Source organism: Aspergillus novofumigatus (genome assembly GCF_002847465.1).
Source record: "Aspergillus novofumigatus IBT 16806 chromosome Unknown P174scaffold_2, whole genome shotgun sequence".
NCBI lineage: Eukaryota > Fungi > Ascomycota > Eurotiomycetes > Eurotiales > Aspergillaceae > Aspergillus > Aspergillus novofumigatus.
Window position 1 is genome coordinate 3,050,496 of NW_020194275.1, and position 12,241 is coordinate 3,062,736.

Genomic DNA, 12,241 nt, shown 5'->3' on the forward strand with positions numbered 1-12,241 from the left:
CTCTGAATTTATGAGAACTTTTTTGCAGCCTTTCGTTGGTTAGCTTCAATCTAAGGAGGTCAGAGGAGCAATTTTTGCTTGGGGCTCAGGCATTTGCTGCCAGATCTATTCTGCTTTAAGTCCTTGAAAAAGATGTTCGATTACCGTTTGTTCAAGTTGTTGTGATCTTGGCTCAGGAGCCTTTAGCACCTGCGATTATAAGGGGATATTATGTTCCTTGCCATCAGGATTGTGTCTCTGCGATCATAGCTTAGTAGTCATCTTATATCTTCGTGATCGTCACGCAGTCAAGGTCATCCCGGAACAGCAATCGACCACGCAACCAAGAAGAGCCTCGATAGGACTGCTACCTGGTAAGAATATCTTCCTGGTCTATTGAGATAGATGCTAAGACCATTCTATAGCGAATGCCACCATGTTATGGCAGAGGGACGGATAGATCTCCTGGCACTATTGAACAAGCAATGGTACATACAGAGCAGCGAAACCGACAACTCGTCGCGTAATGGCAGGTGAGATGTATTTCTCAAGTCTTCGACAATCCATACGAGATTTGCGTTGAGCTTTCGTTGAAACTCGCCGACCACGTTCTGCATATTCATAGGCAAAACGAGTACCGTACACTACTGCTTACAGACAAGATACCAGGCTTTTAAAGTCTGTACAGTCTCCTGGTTCAATGAATTACATTTCTTGGTAAATCCTTGTTGTATTCAAGGTCCCCGACATTGAGAGCTAACCTCTGAAAGAGAGAGGTAGAAGCCAGAAATTTGTTTCTCGATATAATGGCATGTGCGAGTAGAACAAGCAGAGAACCATCAGCTACCGTGACACATGCCTTCAACGAGATGGCCATCCTCATCGAGGTGCATGATACTTGAAATTTAGAACAGCCCCAGAGAACGAACCACAGATTTCGCGAGTCGAGGACTGGCTACTAGCGATAGTGGACCGAATTATACAGACAAATCAAGGAAAGCATTTGTCGGGTCCTGTTGACACACGGACAATGGAAGAAGGGGCAGCAGATATCTCATCAAGATCTGTCCTCGTGTATTGCTCATACAACAAGTTACGACTCAATGGCTTGCTCTCTATAGAGACGTTGGAAGCTGGAGAATTATGAACCATAGTAGGATTGTTCAAGCGACATCCCAATAAGTTCTTGCCATCCATCCTCGGATGCATCCATGTCGCAAAGGGAGCAAGTTTATATCTAATATATATATTGCATATAACCGTGCACGACAGTTCCTTAGGTATGACTGAGTTTCGTGAGCTCTCTCGTCCGTCCGTTATAACTGCTGACATAGGTGCTGTGGCAGGCGCAGGAGGCATCGTAGGCATAGTGGGTTAGGGCGGTGGTGTTTTACGCACGACTACGCCAGATCGCAATTGGTATGCAAAAGCAAACGTTGGTGGCATGCAGAGTAATTCTTAGACAAAGGGGTTTCGCGGAGTCCTGGAGGGCCTCAGTCAAAAGGTGTACTCAGATGGAAATACTACTTGATGCTCTCTTACTCGGTCGTCTCTATCAAAAGATCAATTGTGGAGATAGCCGTGGGTCCCCTATCCGAATGACGCTTTTACCCCGACGAAGTTGAGGGGTTCTTATGCAATGCAAGGATTGCGAGGTAAGCCTAGGCAAGTGCAAACGCTTCTGTGTTACTCAGCATATATCTACTCGCTACCTTGCTAGCAAGAGTCTCGAGTTCCGGGAGCAGATCACATTGCTTCTCCGCATGCGACCATGATCAGCGGCGATGACGGGATTCTACCTGCGCGCAAAAGACGAAGTAGTCGGTTGTTTGTAACGACAAACGGAAGAATAAAAATAGGCTCATTGGTAAAAATTGAAGATTGATTTCACTTTCAAACTCTGTGTGGCACTCTGCATTGTGAATCATCGATAATTTGTTTGAAATTGGCTGTCATTACCTACTTAGGGACACATCTGTCACCCTCTGTTTTAGGGAGTTTCAGAGGAGGCAAATTGCGGTTGCGACCGTGGGCCAGACCAACAATCAAACCAAGAGTCAAAGCACCAACTCCTAGTTGAACTAGAGGTTTGCCTACCCATCGCCCAGTTGTCCTGGTGCTATCTATTCCTCTGACCATTTTTGCGTGCCTCTGGTTTGCTTTCCCCCTCCTCATCCTTGCCTGACTCGTCTGTCCTGTTACTGAGACTACTACCAAGTAGTCCTCCAACTCCTACGACTCCACCTGGTGATTCCTCCTTTACGTCTCCTCCTTTACGCAAGTGCTCTGTTGCACCACCATAATTCAATTTCTTTTTTACTTGTTTATCTATTGATATCTCTGCTTCTTCTTTGTATTTTTCAGTTGCGAGTTCTTGGATGTATTCGTCGGTTGCCTCCCTCCCACGCCTCGTTTAAAGCGACCCTCTCGCCAGCCGTTCCCCCTTCAAGGACCCTGTCCTAATTCCGCGGAAGGCACATCCAATCGTTTCTCACCTCTTTCTTTGACTTTGCTATTCTCTCACTTCTACTCTAATCCCACGATTCGATCGTGAACTGCGATTTGAAACGCACTCGAGATGTCTTCTAACGACCCTCACCCTCCGCCGTCGGACATTGCATCACCGGGGATCAAGGACGAAGCTCCCTCTGCAACGCTCGAATCCCCTCAAGAACCGCAGCAACAATCGCAAACTTCCGCAGTTTCTTCTTCGGAACCTGTCCAAAACGCCGCTGTTCCTGCTCCCCAGAGCGAGACCGAGAACACCCAGAAAAATGATAGTGCGGACAGCACCCAAGCCGCTGGTGTCCACGATAGCAGTACACCGATTATCACCGCCGAGCAGAGCATCAGCGACGCTTCTGCAACAAATGACAGATCCCCAGATACCACTGGACTAGATACGACTGATACGCCAGTCCCTGAGCCATTATCAGACGCACCAGACGCCGCCGCGAAGGAAGTGGAGGGTTCCGGCCCGTCGTTGACCATCACACTCCTTTTAACAACAGGGTCACGTCACCCTTTCGAGATCGATGGGAAATATTTACGAAAGCGGGGTATCAACGTCGAGAGTAACGATCCGTTTGCTATGAGTGTATACACACTGAAGGAACTGATCTGGAAGGAATGGAGACAAGGTAGGAGCGGAGCTGTCGGCGTCCACTGCGCAACGCAGAATAAGAAGGCCGGACCGTGTGCTGATGATTTTACCTGTTTGACAGACTGGGAGTCGCAGCCAACCTCTCCAAGCTCTATCCGATTGATTTCATTTGGCAAGTTGCTAGACGACAAGTCCCCTTTATCAGGTAGGCAACAAACTACGTAAACACTGCTCTAGACTTTCGGCTGATGTTGTGCGTCTCAGACTGCAAGTTCAACAAAGATGCTCCCAACGTGGTACATATGACAGTCAAGCCTCAAGAAATTGTCGACGAAGAAGACGCCAAGGCAGCCAAAGCTCCATATAGCCGGGAACGTGAGGCCAGTGAACGCAGTCCTGGATGTCGTTGTATCATCCAATGATATCTTTAAGCCTTCACACCATTAAACGAGGGTGATGTGCCTTCCACGGCATTTGGTGATCTCCATATCTGTGCTTCTTGTTCATATCTGCTTGTCTATCTTTCGATCATTTCCGTCTCTTTTGATACATGGTATCTGATTTGTCGTATTGGCTGACCATACGCAAGGGCTGGCGTCATGGATAATCGCGATTGTGCTCTAACATCTGGTTTTTGCGGTTTCTGATTGTATTTCCCGTTCTACCTTTCTGTTTCGCATCATATGTACAGGCTTCGATTGCGTCTTGTCTCCCATCATCCGTGTCCCTATATACCCCTTCTTTCCCATCTTGCCATTTATTCGTCTCTAGTCTCGTTCTTAGCTGACAACAACGTCATGGCCCTTTGGTTTACTCCTGTCCGGTTACTGATTGTCCGTTCTGGTGGCTTTCTCTTGGCATCTGCCCAAACTACCCAAGTACTCCTTTCATTCAAGCGTCTTCCCAAACTGTCACGGTGGGTGTTGCTGGGAATCGTCCTCTGACATTGCTATCAATCTGGCAGAATCCAGACTGCCCCATTCTCACTATTCAGGGAGCAATGTATAGTCTGATCATCGCTCAAGGATATAGTTTTTTTTTTGTTAGGTCACCCTGAGGGCCAGGTTGGGAATCGAAATGATGTACAGAACTCAGGTGGACATAAATGAACTCATGAAAGTTTTTTTTTTTTTTGAAGTTTACCAGCATTTCCCAAGTTCATGTAGTGATACAGAGTCTTACTGTAGCTTTCCAGGACATTTGCCAGACATCGCAGAGAAAAAAAAGTCTTAAAATCCTAAGGTCTTTATTGACACTGTATCAGAAACGTCACGACTCATGGGAAGATTAAGCAGAACAGGTAGAGCAAGCCGATAGCCCAATCAAAATTCCACCCGGAGTCTCTTCTCCATCTCGTCATGGAAGGAAGGCGGCTCCCTGAATTCGTCTCCTGCATCAAAAACATCAGCATCGTCATAGCGGCAGCGGAGAGCCCGACATTCAACCAACCTTGGAAGATATCCTCCCAGCCAATCTCCGTATCCCGTCCCCAAGGACCAGAATGTCCTCGTGTACATTACCACCTTTGTTTCCTCCCAGCACAGCAGGCCGAAAAGTACCGTCCCGCACAATCTTGAGCTCCATGCCGCGCCGCACAGGCTCCGCGATCCCGTATGCCCGGCGGAGCGTCTCCATCTTCAAGGCGTCCTGGGTCTGGCGCCAGGCGAGCAGGCGGGCTTCGAGGGGATGTGTCGATGAGGGAACAGCAGTTTGGTTGCTAGACGGGGGACCCACAGGTGCTGGGAGGGTGATCTTGTTGCGGAGGGTGTCGGGGAGACCGGGGGCGGATGGGGCGCCTTTTGATGGGCGAGCGGTGGGGTTTCTGGTGGTTGTGTTGGAAGCTTGGGTAGCGTAGTTTGCGGGGGGTGCTATGCGGAGAGACTGTAAGTGTGTTAGTGACGGTGTTCGAGGAATTGCAGGCTTGATGACCTGGTAATGACCATGGCAATGGAAAGGATACGACATACCATTTTGGCGGTGTTGATGCAAGAGGTGTAGATTAATGGATAACAAGCTTGAATATAGAGATTCTTAATCAATGAAGCCTCTTAGTCTATGAAGGAGACAGATGGAAGTTGTTTGACGAAGGTGGTGAAGTCAAGATGATAGCTGAGTAGGTTGATATCGTAGGTAGCTCTAGCATTACGATAGTCACTAGCCTGAGATGCCAAGGCTCCAACAGCATAGCGCGTCCAGCTTCTCCGGGCCCGCAGAGGAACCATCTCGGCAGTCAGCTTATGCATTTCTCTCACGTGATATTATCGAGAAATTATCCCGTACTCCGTATCAACGCCGCGATACAGAAGTTGAAGGGGACGGTCAATCTCATCCATACACACACCACCGCCACAATGCCACCATTCATCTCCTCCCTTGCCCTCCGCACACTCCGGACCCTTGTCCAGCGTCCTTCTCTCACAGCCATTCCGACAGTCTCGAGGCCAACCATCTCCCGGTTCCAGCCCGTCCTCCGCACACCCACCGCCATCACAGCAGCAAGAGCAGCAGGTGCAGGTCCTATCACCCGTCATTTCTCCACCTCCCCCTTCCGCCAGGCAACCTACAACCAAGTCCGTCGCGGATGCCGTGTATCGCAGCGAGCGCGCCGCTCGCGCTCCCCGCCCTTATCGGTAGAGCCCAGATGAAGGGCGTCTGCCTGAAGACGGGTATCACGAAGCCCAAGAAACCCAACTCCGGTGAGAGGAAGACTGCAAGAGTACGACTGAGCAGTGGGAAGGTAGTGACGGCGTATATTCCCGGTGAAGGTGGGGTTCTTCCAATTGTCAATTGTCAACTCGATAGGCGATTGTGCTAATAGTGTGTAGGTCACAATGTTCAGCAGCACAGTGTGGTTCTCGTCCGTGGAGGTCGAGCCCAGGATTGTCCTGGTGTTAAGTACCATTTGGTCCGGGGAGCGATGGATCTGGTATGTGTCGCGCGCGGTGTTTTTTTGAATGTAGTTGGTGGTTTGGGCCGTTGCTAATACTTGAGTCACAGGGTGGTGTTGCGAGTCGGTTGACGAGCAGATCGAAATATGGTACTAAGAAGCCCAAGAAGGATTAGAAGCTCAGAAGTCGGCCCTGTGATGACTTTCCATTCCAGTAGAGGGATGCCGATTCACACATTGTACAATTTGTTCCAGAATTTCATTTTAACAATTGGTCTGGTTGTCGTCATTTTTTTTGTTGTTGAACAGCTATGTACATGTATGATGCAGTTTGCTAGATGGGCTGATATTTTCTTCCTCTGACATGATATCAGGAAGCCCATAACACAAATGATCATCCTTTTATATCCTCCTATGCTCGATTAAACATATACTAACCCAAGCAAAAGCCGTCCCGCAAAACCAGAGCAGCGAGCAGGGGATTCAGTAGTCAAGTGTACGCAAAGCTGAATCCCGCAGAACATCAAAGTCAAGTTGAAGACAGCTATCGGTAATTTGAACCGACGCCAGCGTTGCCGACGCCCTCTAAGGACAGACAAGCACCAAGTGATAGGTACTCATCATTAAGACGACGGTATCGAATCACAGACGAATTTGAATAGATGATACGCGGTATGGACGATGCGCACTCGGAAAAGGAAGAGCAGCCCAACAATAGAACTCACCATAATGAAGACCAGGCAAACTTTACCCAGCACGGCTAGTCAACTCTGCTCTTCAGCGCCCTCTGGCTTCTCCATATCATTGATCTGGAACCACCGGGATGTGCCTGAACATATTGAGGTTAATGCACGTCTCCAGAAGGCGGCAAGTGAACTTACAGGAATAACCCTTCCAATCGAAATTCTCACTAGGGTTGCAGTGGCATTTCAGGTCCAGCCTCATCTGCTCACTGGTTGGGCAATGTGTGAATGGAATGTGGTAGTATGCAATCTCGTTGAAAAAGTGAATCTCTTCCTTCTTGAGCATGATGCCGGCCGCAATGGAATGAACTGGCGCGTCTCCCCATCGCTCATAGAAGAAGCCGCCGTCGTGGTCAAGAGCATCGAAATAGTCAAGATACTGCTTCGATCTCAGCCACTCTAAGCTTCCAATCTCAAAGTTGGACCACTGAGCAAGATGATCAGTCAGTAACCGCAGCAGCAGGACTTCTAATGACGGCAACTCACAAAGTGACATTTGTTGTATGTCTTTCCTCCATCATCACTCAAGAAACCCATCGCATTTCCCTCTGCAATGTGCTCGGGGTGATTGCCCATGAACTTCTTAACGCTATCCCATAGGCTGGGAATGGTGTCGTAATATTCATACAAACTAAGGACGAAACTGTACTTCTTGTTCTGTTCCTTCATAAACTTGAATGGGTCGAAGCTGACATCGCAGTAAAGCTCAATGCTGGGTTCCACGCGCCAGTAGTACTCGTAGTTCAGCATCAGTGGATGGCGGAAGAAGAAACCGGACTCGTAGCGGCACATGTGGCGGTAGCTCTCGGAGTCACCATAGATGATCTTCTTCTGTCCCATTTCCTCTCGAACCTTCTTGGCCTTTTCTTGATCGATCCAATCGGGGTACGACCAGTGCTCTTTTGGAATTTCACCATAGAATGTGTTTCCAGACACCAGGGATGTGGTGACCTTCTTAAAAGTGTCGTCAAATGGCTTGTCGTTGAGAAAGACCCAGTCATAATGGTAGTTACGGTTGAAGCGATCCTCGACCTGTCGGATCGATTTCGCAATATCCCAGACATCGGAGTTGCGAGCCAGCGTGACGAATGTCGCATTTACTCGGCCAACTGGCGCAGTATTCGCGCTTCCCGGTGTCTCCTTCACCGGCGGTTTTGGTGGCGCGTCATTGTGCGCTTTGTCAGATTGTGAGATGGTATCTTTGTAATTCGCAGGACTCAACTTCGATCCGATATTTTCGGGGATGGGAATTGAACTGCGAGAGATTAAGAAGAATACTGCCAACCCCTGGTACTGCGTCAGTGACACTGCGAGAGGGCATAGGGGGAAATTCCAAGGACGACGAACCACCACAGCAAAGAGCAAGTATCGCATATATTTCGGTCCCGAAGACATGATGAATCTCTCACTCTTCTGTCGGGCAGGAGACCCCTGGCTGAGAAGGAGGTTCACAATTAGAAGGATGATGTTGCCTGCTGCGGAAGCTCGTATAACAGATGGGCGAAGGTGGCTTTGATCAACGAGAACGAAACGAGTGACGAGAAAAGAACAGGAAAGACACGGCCAGAGATACTAAAGAAAATGCGATCAGGCCTAGAGAAGTTGCTGAGCCGGTCTTTGCGTCCTCAAAGCCGACGGATTTGGTGCGACGCCAACGAGGATTAAAGGATTAAAGGATCAAAAGGGGATGTGGAACAATGACATCCACGTTGACTTGGCCTTGACAGACCGGGCCAGGCCAGTCTTCAAGTCAGAAACTATCGTGATTAAGATTGAAATCAGTGTGAAATGAGCTATAGAAAATGTTTCGTCTGAAGCGACGCCAGTGGAAGCTATCTAGAAGGTATCCACGAACGCCAGGCCACGCAACGTGATTATGCAACTGCTGTCAGCCACCTTTTGCCTTGCCCGGCAATCAGGCCCCGCGCATTTCCTCAAGAAGAACCAGTTTTGCCAGCAACAGAACGGGAACGAATTGATTCATATCGGTGTTGTTACACGATTAAGGTTAGCTTCATCAAAATGGACGAGGCATCTAGACATGTCTTCTTATCTATTCTTTGTATGGGGCTGGCAGTCGTTAGTATGCGACGATCCATTCTGGTTTGGAGATCAAATTGGGGCTGGAGTCGATCAAGTTGTGCCATTTTAGACAATCATGGAGGGCTGTTGCATTTCAGTTTCAAAAAAAAGTCTATTTGTATTCAAAAGGTCTAATAAAATGTTGCACTTGTGCACGATATTTCCTTGACCCTTGTGCCTCAATCCCTTTTTCGTTGCATGAAGGAGTCTCGCCACATTGTATGAAACGTGTCCTGTGGCGGTGTGCCGACGACTTTCTGCCTCAGGCAGTAATTTGGCTGACACTAACCCAATTTGACTAGCGGGTGATATCAGACGGGCACCGAACTAACTTCATCCCACTACGAGAATGCCGTGGTAGACCTTGCCATCCCCTCAGTCTACCTTGTCCCCGTCCAACCTCCAGCCGAAGATGTCGTTCTTCGGCTTTGATACTACCCTACCGAGGGACCGAGCTCCTGCGGGGGAAAAGAGGGGGTTTTTCGAAGCTCCTGATCCCTTTGCCGAAGTCGCCCGTGCTGGGGCAGGACGCTTAGGCGACGATGATGATGTGTGAGTCGCTTTCGCCTCCTTTGGACTTTGAGTCGCAGTCGTGTGATTGAAGATATAATGCTAACCAGAATTTGCGTATCGCTGTTTACAGCATCGATTTTGAGGACACTTACGATGGTCTAGGGGATCAGCTGGACGATTATCAAGATGCCTTTAATGAGGACACGTTCGGCGACGTTGGCACGGGCTCAGTCGGCAAGGACTTCGACTTTTTCGGGCAGACAGCACAGGTTGCGGATGCTATCGGTGAGGAGCAAGTTCGCTTCAATCTACAACACCCGGGTGCTCCTAGTGGGGGCTCGGCAAAAGAGATTGCTGCTCAGCCTCCAGCAACCAGCGTCTCAGAAGACAAACCCAAACGTACTGGATATGAGAAATACCAGGACCCGGGATATATCCCTGACCTGCAAGCCAAGTCCAGCGTCTGGGGCTTGCAAAAGAAGCCAGAGCCTGTTCATGAGCCTGTTCACGAGCATGTTCATGAGCATGTTCACCAACATGTTCACGAGCCTGTATCGCAAGCCAAGAAAATGTTAAGCTTGGAGGAGGTCGAAGCTCAGTTACGTAGTCACGGTATTGCTCCGGTCCAGCCCCGGTCTCTATGCCGATGCCGATGCCCGATCTTTCGCATCTTCAACGGACCCAGCAGCTGCCAAACGTTCCCGAAGCCTTTTCACAACTGCCGCCCGAGTTTCTCCAGGCCCAGTTTCCCAAAGATGTGCCGCCAGCACATCTTCTGCACCATCCATCCATGGTGCCAGAGCCATATTCTCTACCACCAAGTGCGCCAAATGTGCCATTGCATCTCCTGCAAAATGCCAATATTCTGCCACAACACATGGCACCTCCGCCGCGTCAGGCGATCCCCCCGCGAGTGCAGCAGCCTCCGCCACAGCATCCGCCACCGCAGGCTATAAAGGGAGCAAATACCGGCCTTCCTTTGATCACCAACCCTCAGCAGCTGATGCAGTTGACGGAGGAACAACGCATGGCATATTTGATGGAGGATGCGAAGCGGGCAAAGCGCAATCACAAGATATTCCTCCTGTCAAAGGGTAACGGGTTGATGACTCCCCAAGACAAGAACTTCATCACGCGGATCCAATTGCAACAGCTTGTGGCCGCCGCAGGTAATGTTGCGCATGCGGACTTGGAGGCTGTCTTAGCGGAGGACTTTTACTACCAGGTTTACAGCCAGATCCGTGGTGCGCCTCGGCAGCATCCGCATCAGCCTCTTGGCCACTTTGCGCAGACCTACCTGCTTCAGACCGGTAACCGCCTTGGTGGCCATGGGCGAAGGAATCTCCAGAGTGCCGACAACCATATGCAAAGGATGCAGCAGCAGGTTCAGCGTGCAGTTGAAGCGGCGAAAGCGAAACCGAAAAACAAGCAGTTGATTATCGAGGGCAGTCTGGGCAAGATCTCTTTCAGCAATGCCAAAGCGCCGAAGCCAATGCTCAACATCAAGCGCCCCGAGACCTCAGACGGAGCCAAGGCTGCCAAGAAGCAACCCACGGACCTGAGCCTCAGTGATCGGAAGTCCATCCTGATGAACATTGAAAATGTGTACAGTACTTTGATGGAGATGGAAGACATGGAGCGCACCATGCCCCCTCTGCCTGACGAGAGTGATGCTGAAGCCGTCCAGAAGCACTTGGAATGGCGCCAGAAGATCCGTTCCTTGAACCAGAAATTGTGGCAAGAACTCAAGGTCATGGAGCCTATTGTTCCTAACACTAACACTCCACATCCATTTATTGCTTTCCTGTCTTATCCCAAGGGCAAGAAGGCTATTCCACGCATTTTCCGTCACATTGATCAAGAACAACGAGTCACAATCCTCACAATGATCGTTGTCCACTTGGACACCTTGGACGTGGTTCGAAGCGCACAGCCTGTCCCAGGCGAGAGTCAGCCTTCGCTCGCGGTTAGAGAGGCCATTGATCTATTCTCTCAGGCTGTCATGCCCAGCCTCTTGGGATATGTGAACGAGGCACCATTCAACATCATTATTGGGCTTCTGGGTCTTGTGATTGCGCAGACTCACGTACAGCTAGTGGCCAAGACACGCATTGGATTGGGAATTTTGACTATGTTGCTCAGCCGCGCGGAGATTGTAAAAGAAGCTGGGCAGGCCGCCGAACGTGACTGGCAACAATGGGTTGAGAAATTCAACGTGCTCTTCGACACACTCGAACCAATCTTTGGCGATATATTCCCCGGGTCGATTAACGCTGGCGATGATATGTATGTCTGGCAGTTTTTGGCAGCGGTTGGCATCGGAGCGAGCCCAGAGCAGCAGCAGCGCTTGGTCATTGCAGTGAAGTAAGTTTCCTGTCGACGTCTTATCGTTTGTCATAAGATATGTACGACCTGCCAGACGGGTGCTAACATGTTCTAGGGATCGTGTGATGGAAACAGTGACATACAGCAAGACGCTGCCCGCCGATATGGCCAGCCAACGACTAGGAAACGTCAACCTATTTATGCGTGCCATTGGACTTGATGTCGAACTTCTCGGCTAAATCAATACTATATAATGAATGGTTTATTTGCTTTGCCATATTGGTTGCGTGCTACAGAGCGGGAGAAGACTCCACTCCACGCACAGCGCGTCCTGTCTGATTGGCATTCATGCTAATTCCAAATGATGACATTGCCCTTGCATGTTATGGACTTCATTCGTGACATCGCAGATGCTGTGTCATAGAGCTTGTCATCCAGGGTGCAGGAGTGGATGACAGCCGAGCAGGGACGGGGGTTTCTTAACTCTACATAACCCTTACAATTCTAGTGGGTCTCGAAAACGCACATATGAAGAGACTTTCCATGCTCATGTATCTTTGCGGCTGGAAAAAGGGATTTACACACTCAATGTACTCTTATTCATGCTCA

The 12,241-nt window shown here is 49.5% G+C and overlaps 5 protein-coding genes across 5 annotated transcripts; 3 read left to right on the plus strand and 2 right to left on the minus strand.

The window, feature by feature from the left end:
- Positions 1–2,557: 2,557 nt before the first annotated feature.
- Positions 2,558–3,504, plus strand: P174DRAFT_365975 (uncharacterized protein; the record flags this gene model as incomplete). Its single annotated transcript, XM_024822091.1, has 3 exons — positions 2,558–3,119; positions 3,204–3,287; positions 3,347–3,504. 3 exons carry the CDS (start codon positions 2,558–2,560, stop codon positions 3,502–3,504), a joined length of 804 nt encoding a protein of 267 aa, XP_024685948.1.
- A 1,018-nt stretch (positions 3,505–4,522) lies between these two features.
- On the minus strand, positions 4,523–5,052 carry P174DRAFT_428803 (proteasome maturation protein; the record flags this gene model as incomplete). The annotated part of the gene is made up of 2 exons (XM_024825534.1): positions 4,523–4,963; positions 5,050–5,052. The coding sequence occupies 2 exons, from the start codon at positions 5,050–5,052 to the stop codon at positions 4,523–4,525; spliced, it is 444 nt and encodes a 147-aa protein (XP_024685949.1).
- A 320-nt stretch (positions 5,053–5,372) lies between these two features.
- P174DRAFT_439131 (mitochondrial 37S ribosomal protein uS12m) lies at positions 5,373–6,595 on the plus strand. Its single transcript, XM_024826719.1, has 4 exons — positions 5,373–5,668; positions 5,719–5,847; positions 5,908–6,008; positions 6,080–6,595. The coding sequence occupies exons 1-4, from the start codon at positions 5,434–5,436 to the stop codon at positions 6,143–6,145; spliced, it is 531 nt and encodes a 176-aa protein (XP_024685950.1). The 5' UTR covers positions 5,373–5,433; the 3' UTR covers positions 6,146–6,595.
- On the minus strand, positions 6,552–8,347 carry P174DRAFT_108431 (glycosyltransferase family 15 protein). Its single transcript, XM_024821005.1, has 2 exons — positions 7,199–8,347; positions 6,552–7,139 (listed from the first exon to the last, which is right to left on the minus strand). Exons 1-2 carry the CDS (start codon positions 8,105–8,107, stop codon positions 6,771–6,773), a joined length of 1,278 nt encoding a protein of 425 aa, XP_024685951.1. The 5' UTR covers positions 8,108–8,347; the 3' UTR covers positions 6,552–6,770.
- An 859-nt stretch (positions 8,348–9,206) lies between these two features.
- Positions 9,207–11,871, plus strand: P174DRAFT_458024 (deadenylation-dependent mRNA-decapping factor PAT1; the record flags this gene model as incomplete). The annotated part of the gene is made up of 4 exons (XM_024829609.1): positions 9,207–9,346; positions 9,438–9,930; positions 9,996–11,671; positions 11,748–11,871. 4 exons carry the CDS (start codon positions 9,207–9,209, stop codon positions 11,869–11,871), a joined length of 2,433 nt encoding a protein of 810 aa, XP_024685952.1.
- Positions 11,872–12,241: the final 370 nt, after the last annotated feature.

Coding starts and splice junctions, on each gene's coding strand:
- P174DRAFT_439131 (XM_024826719.1), top strand. CDS start 5,434: ATGCCACCATTCATCTCCTCCCTTGCCCTCCGCACACTCCGGACCCTT. Junction 5,669..5,718: donor CCAAGTCCGTCGCGGATGCC/GTGTATCGCAGC, acceptor TTATCGGTAGAG/CCCAGATGAAGGGCGTCTGC. Junction 5,848..5,907: donor GGCGTATATTCCCGGTGAAG/GTGGGGTTCTTC, acceptor AATAGTGTGTAG/GTCACAATGTTCAGCAGCAC.
- P174DRAFT_108431 (XM_024821005.1), bottom strand. CDS start 8,107: ATGTCTTCGGGACCGAAATATATGCGATACTTGCTCTTTGCTGTGGTG. Junction 7,140..7,198: donor CATACAACAAATGTCACTTT/GTGAGTTGCCGT, acceptor CATCTTGCTCAG/TGGTCCAACTTTGAGATTGG.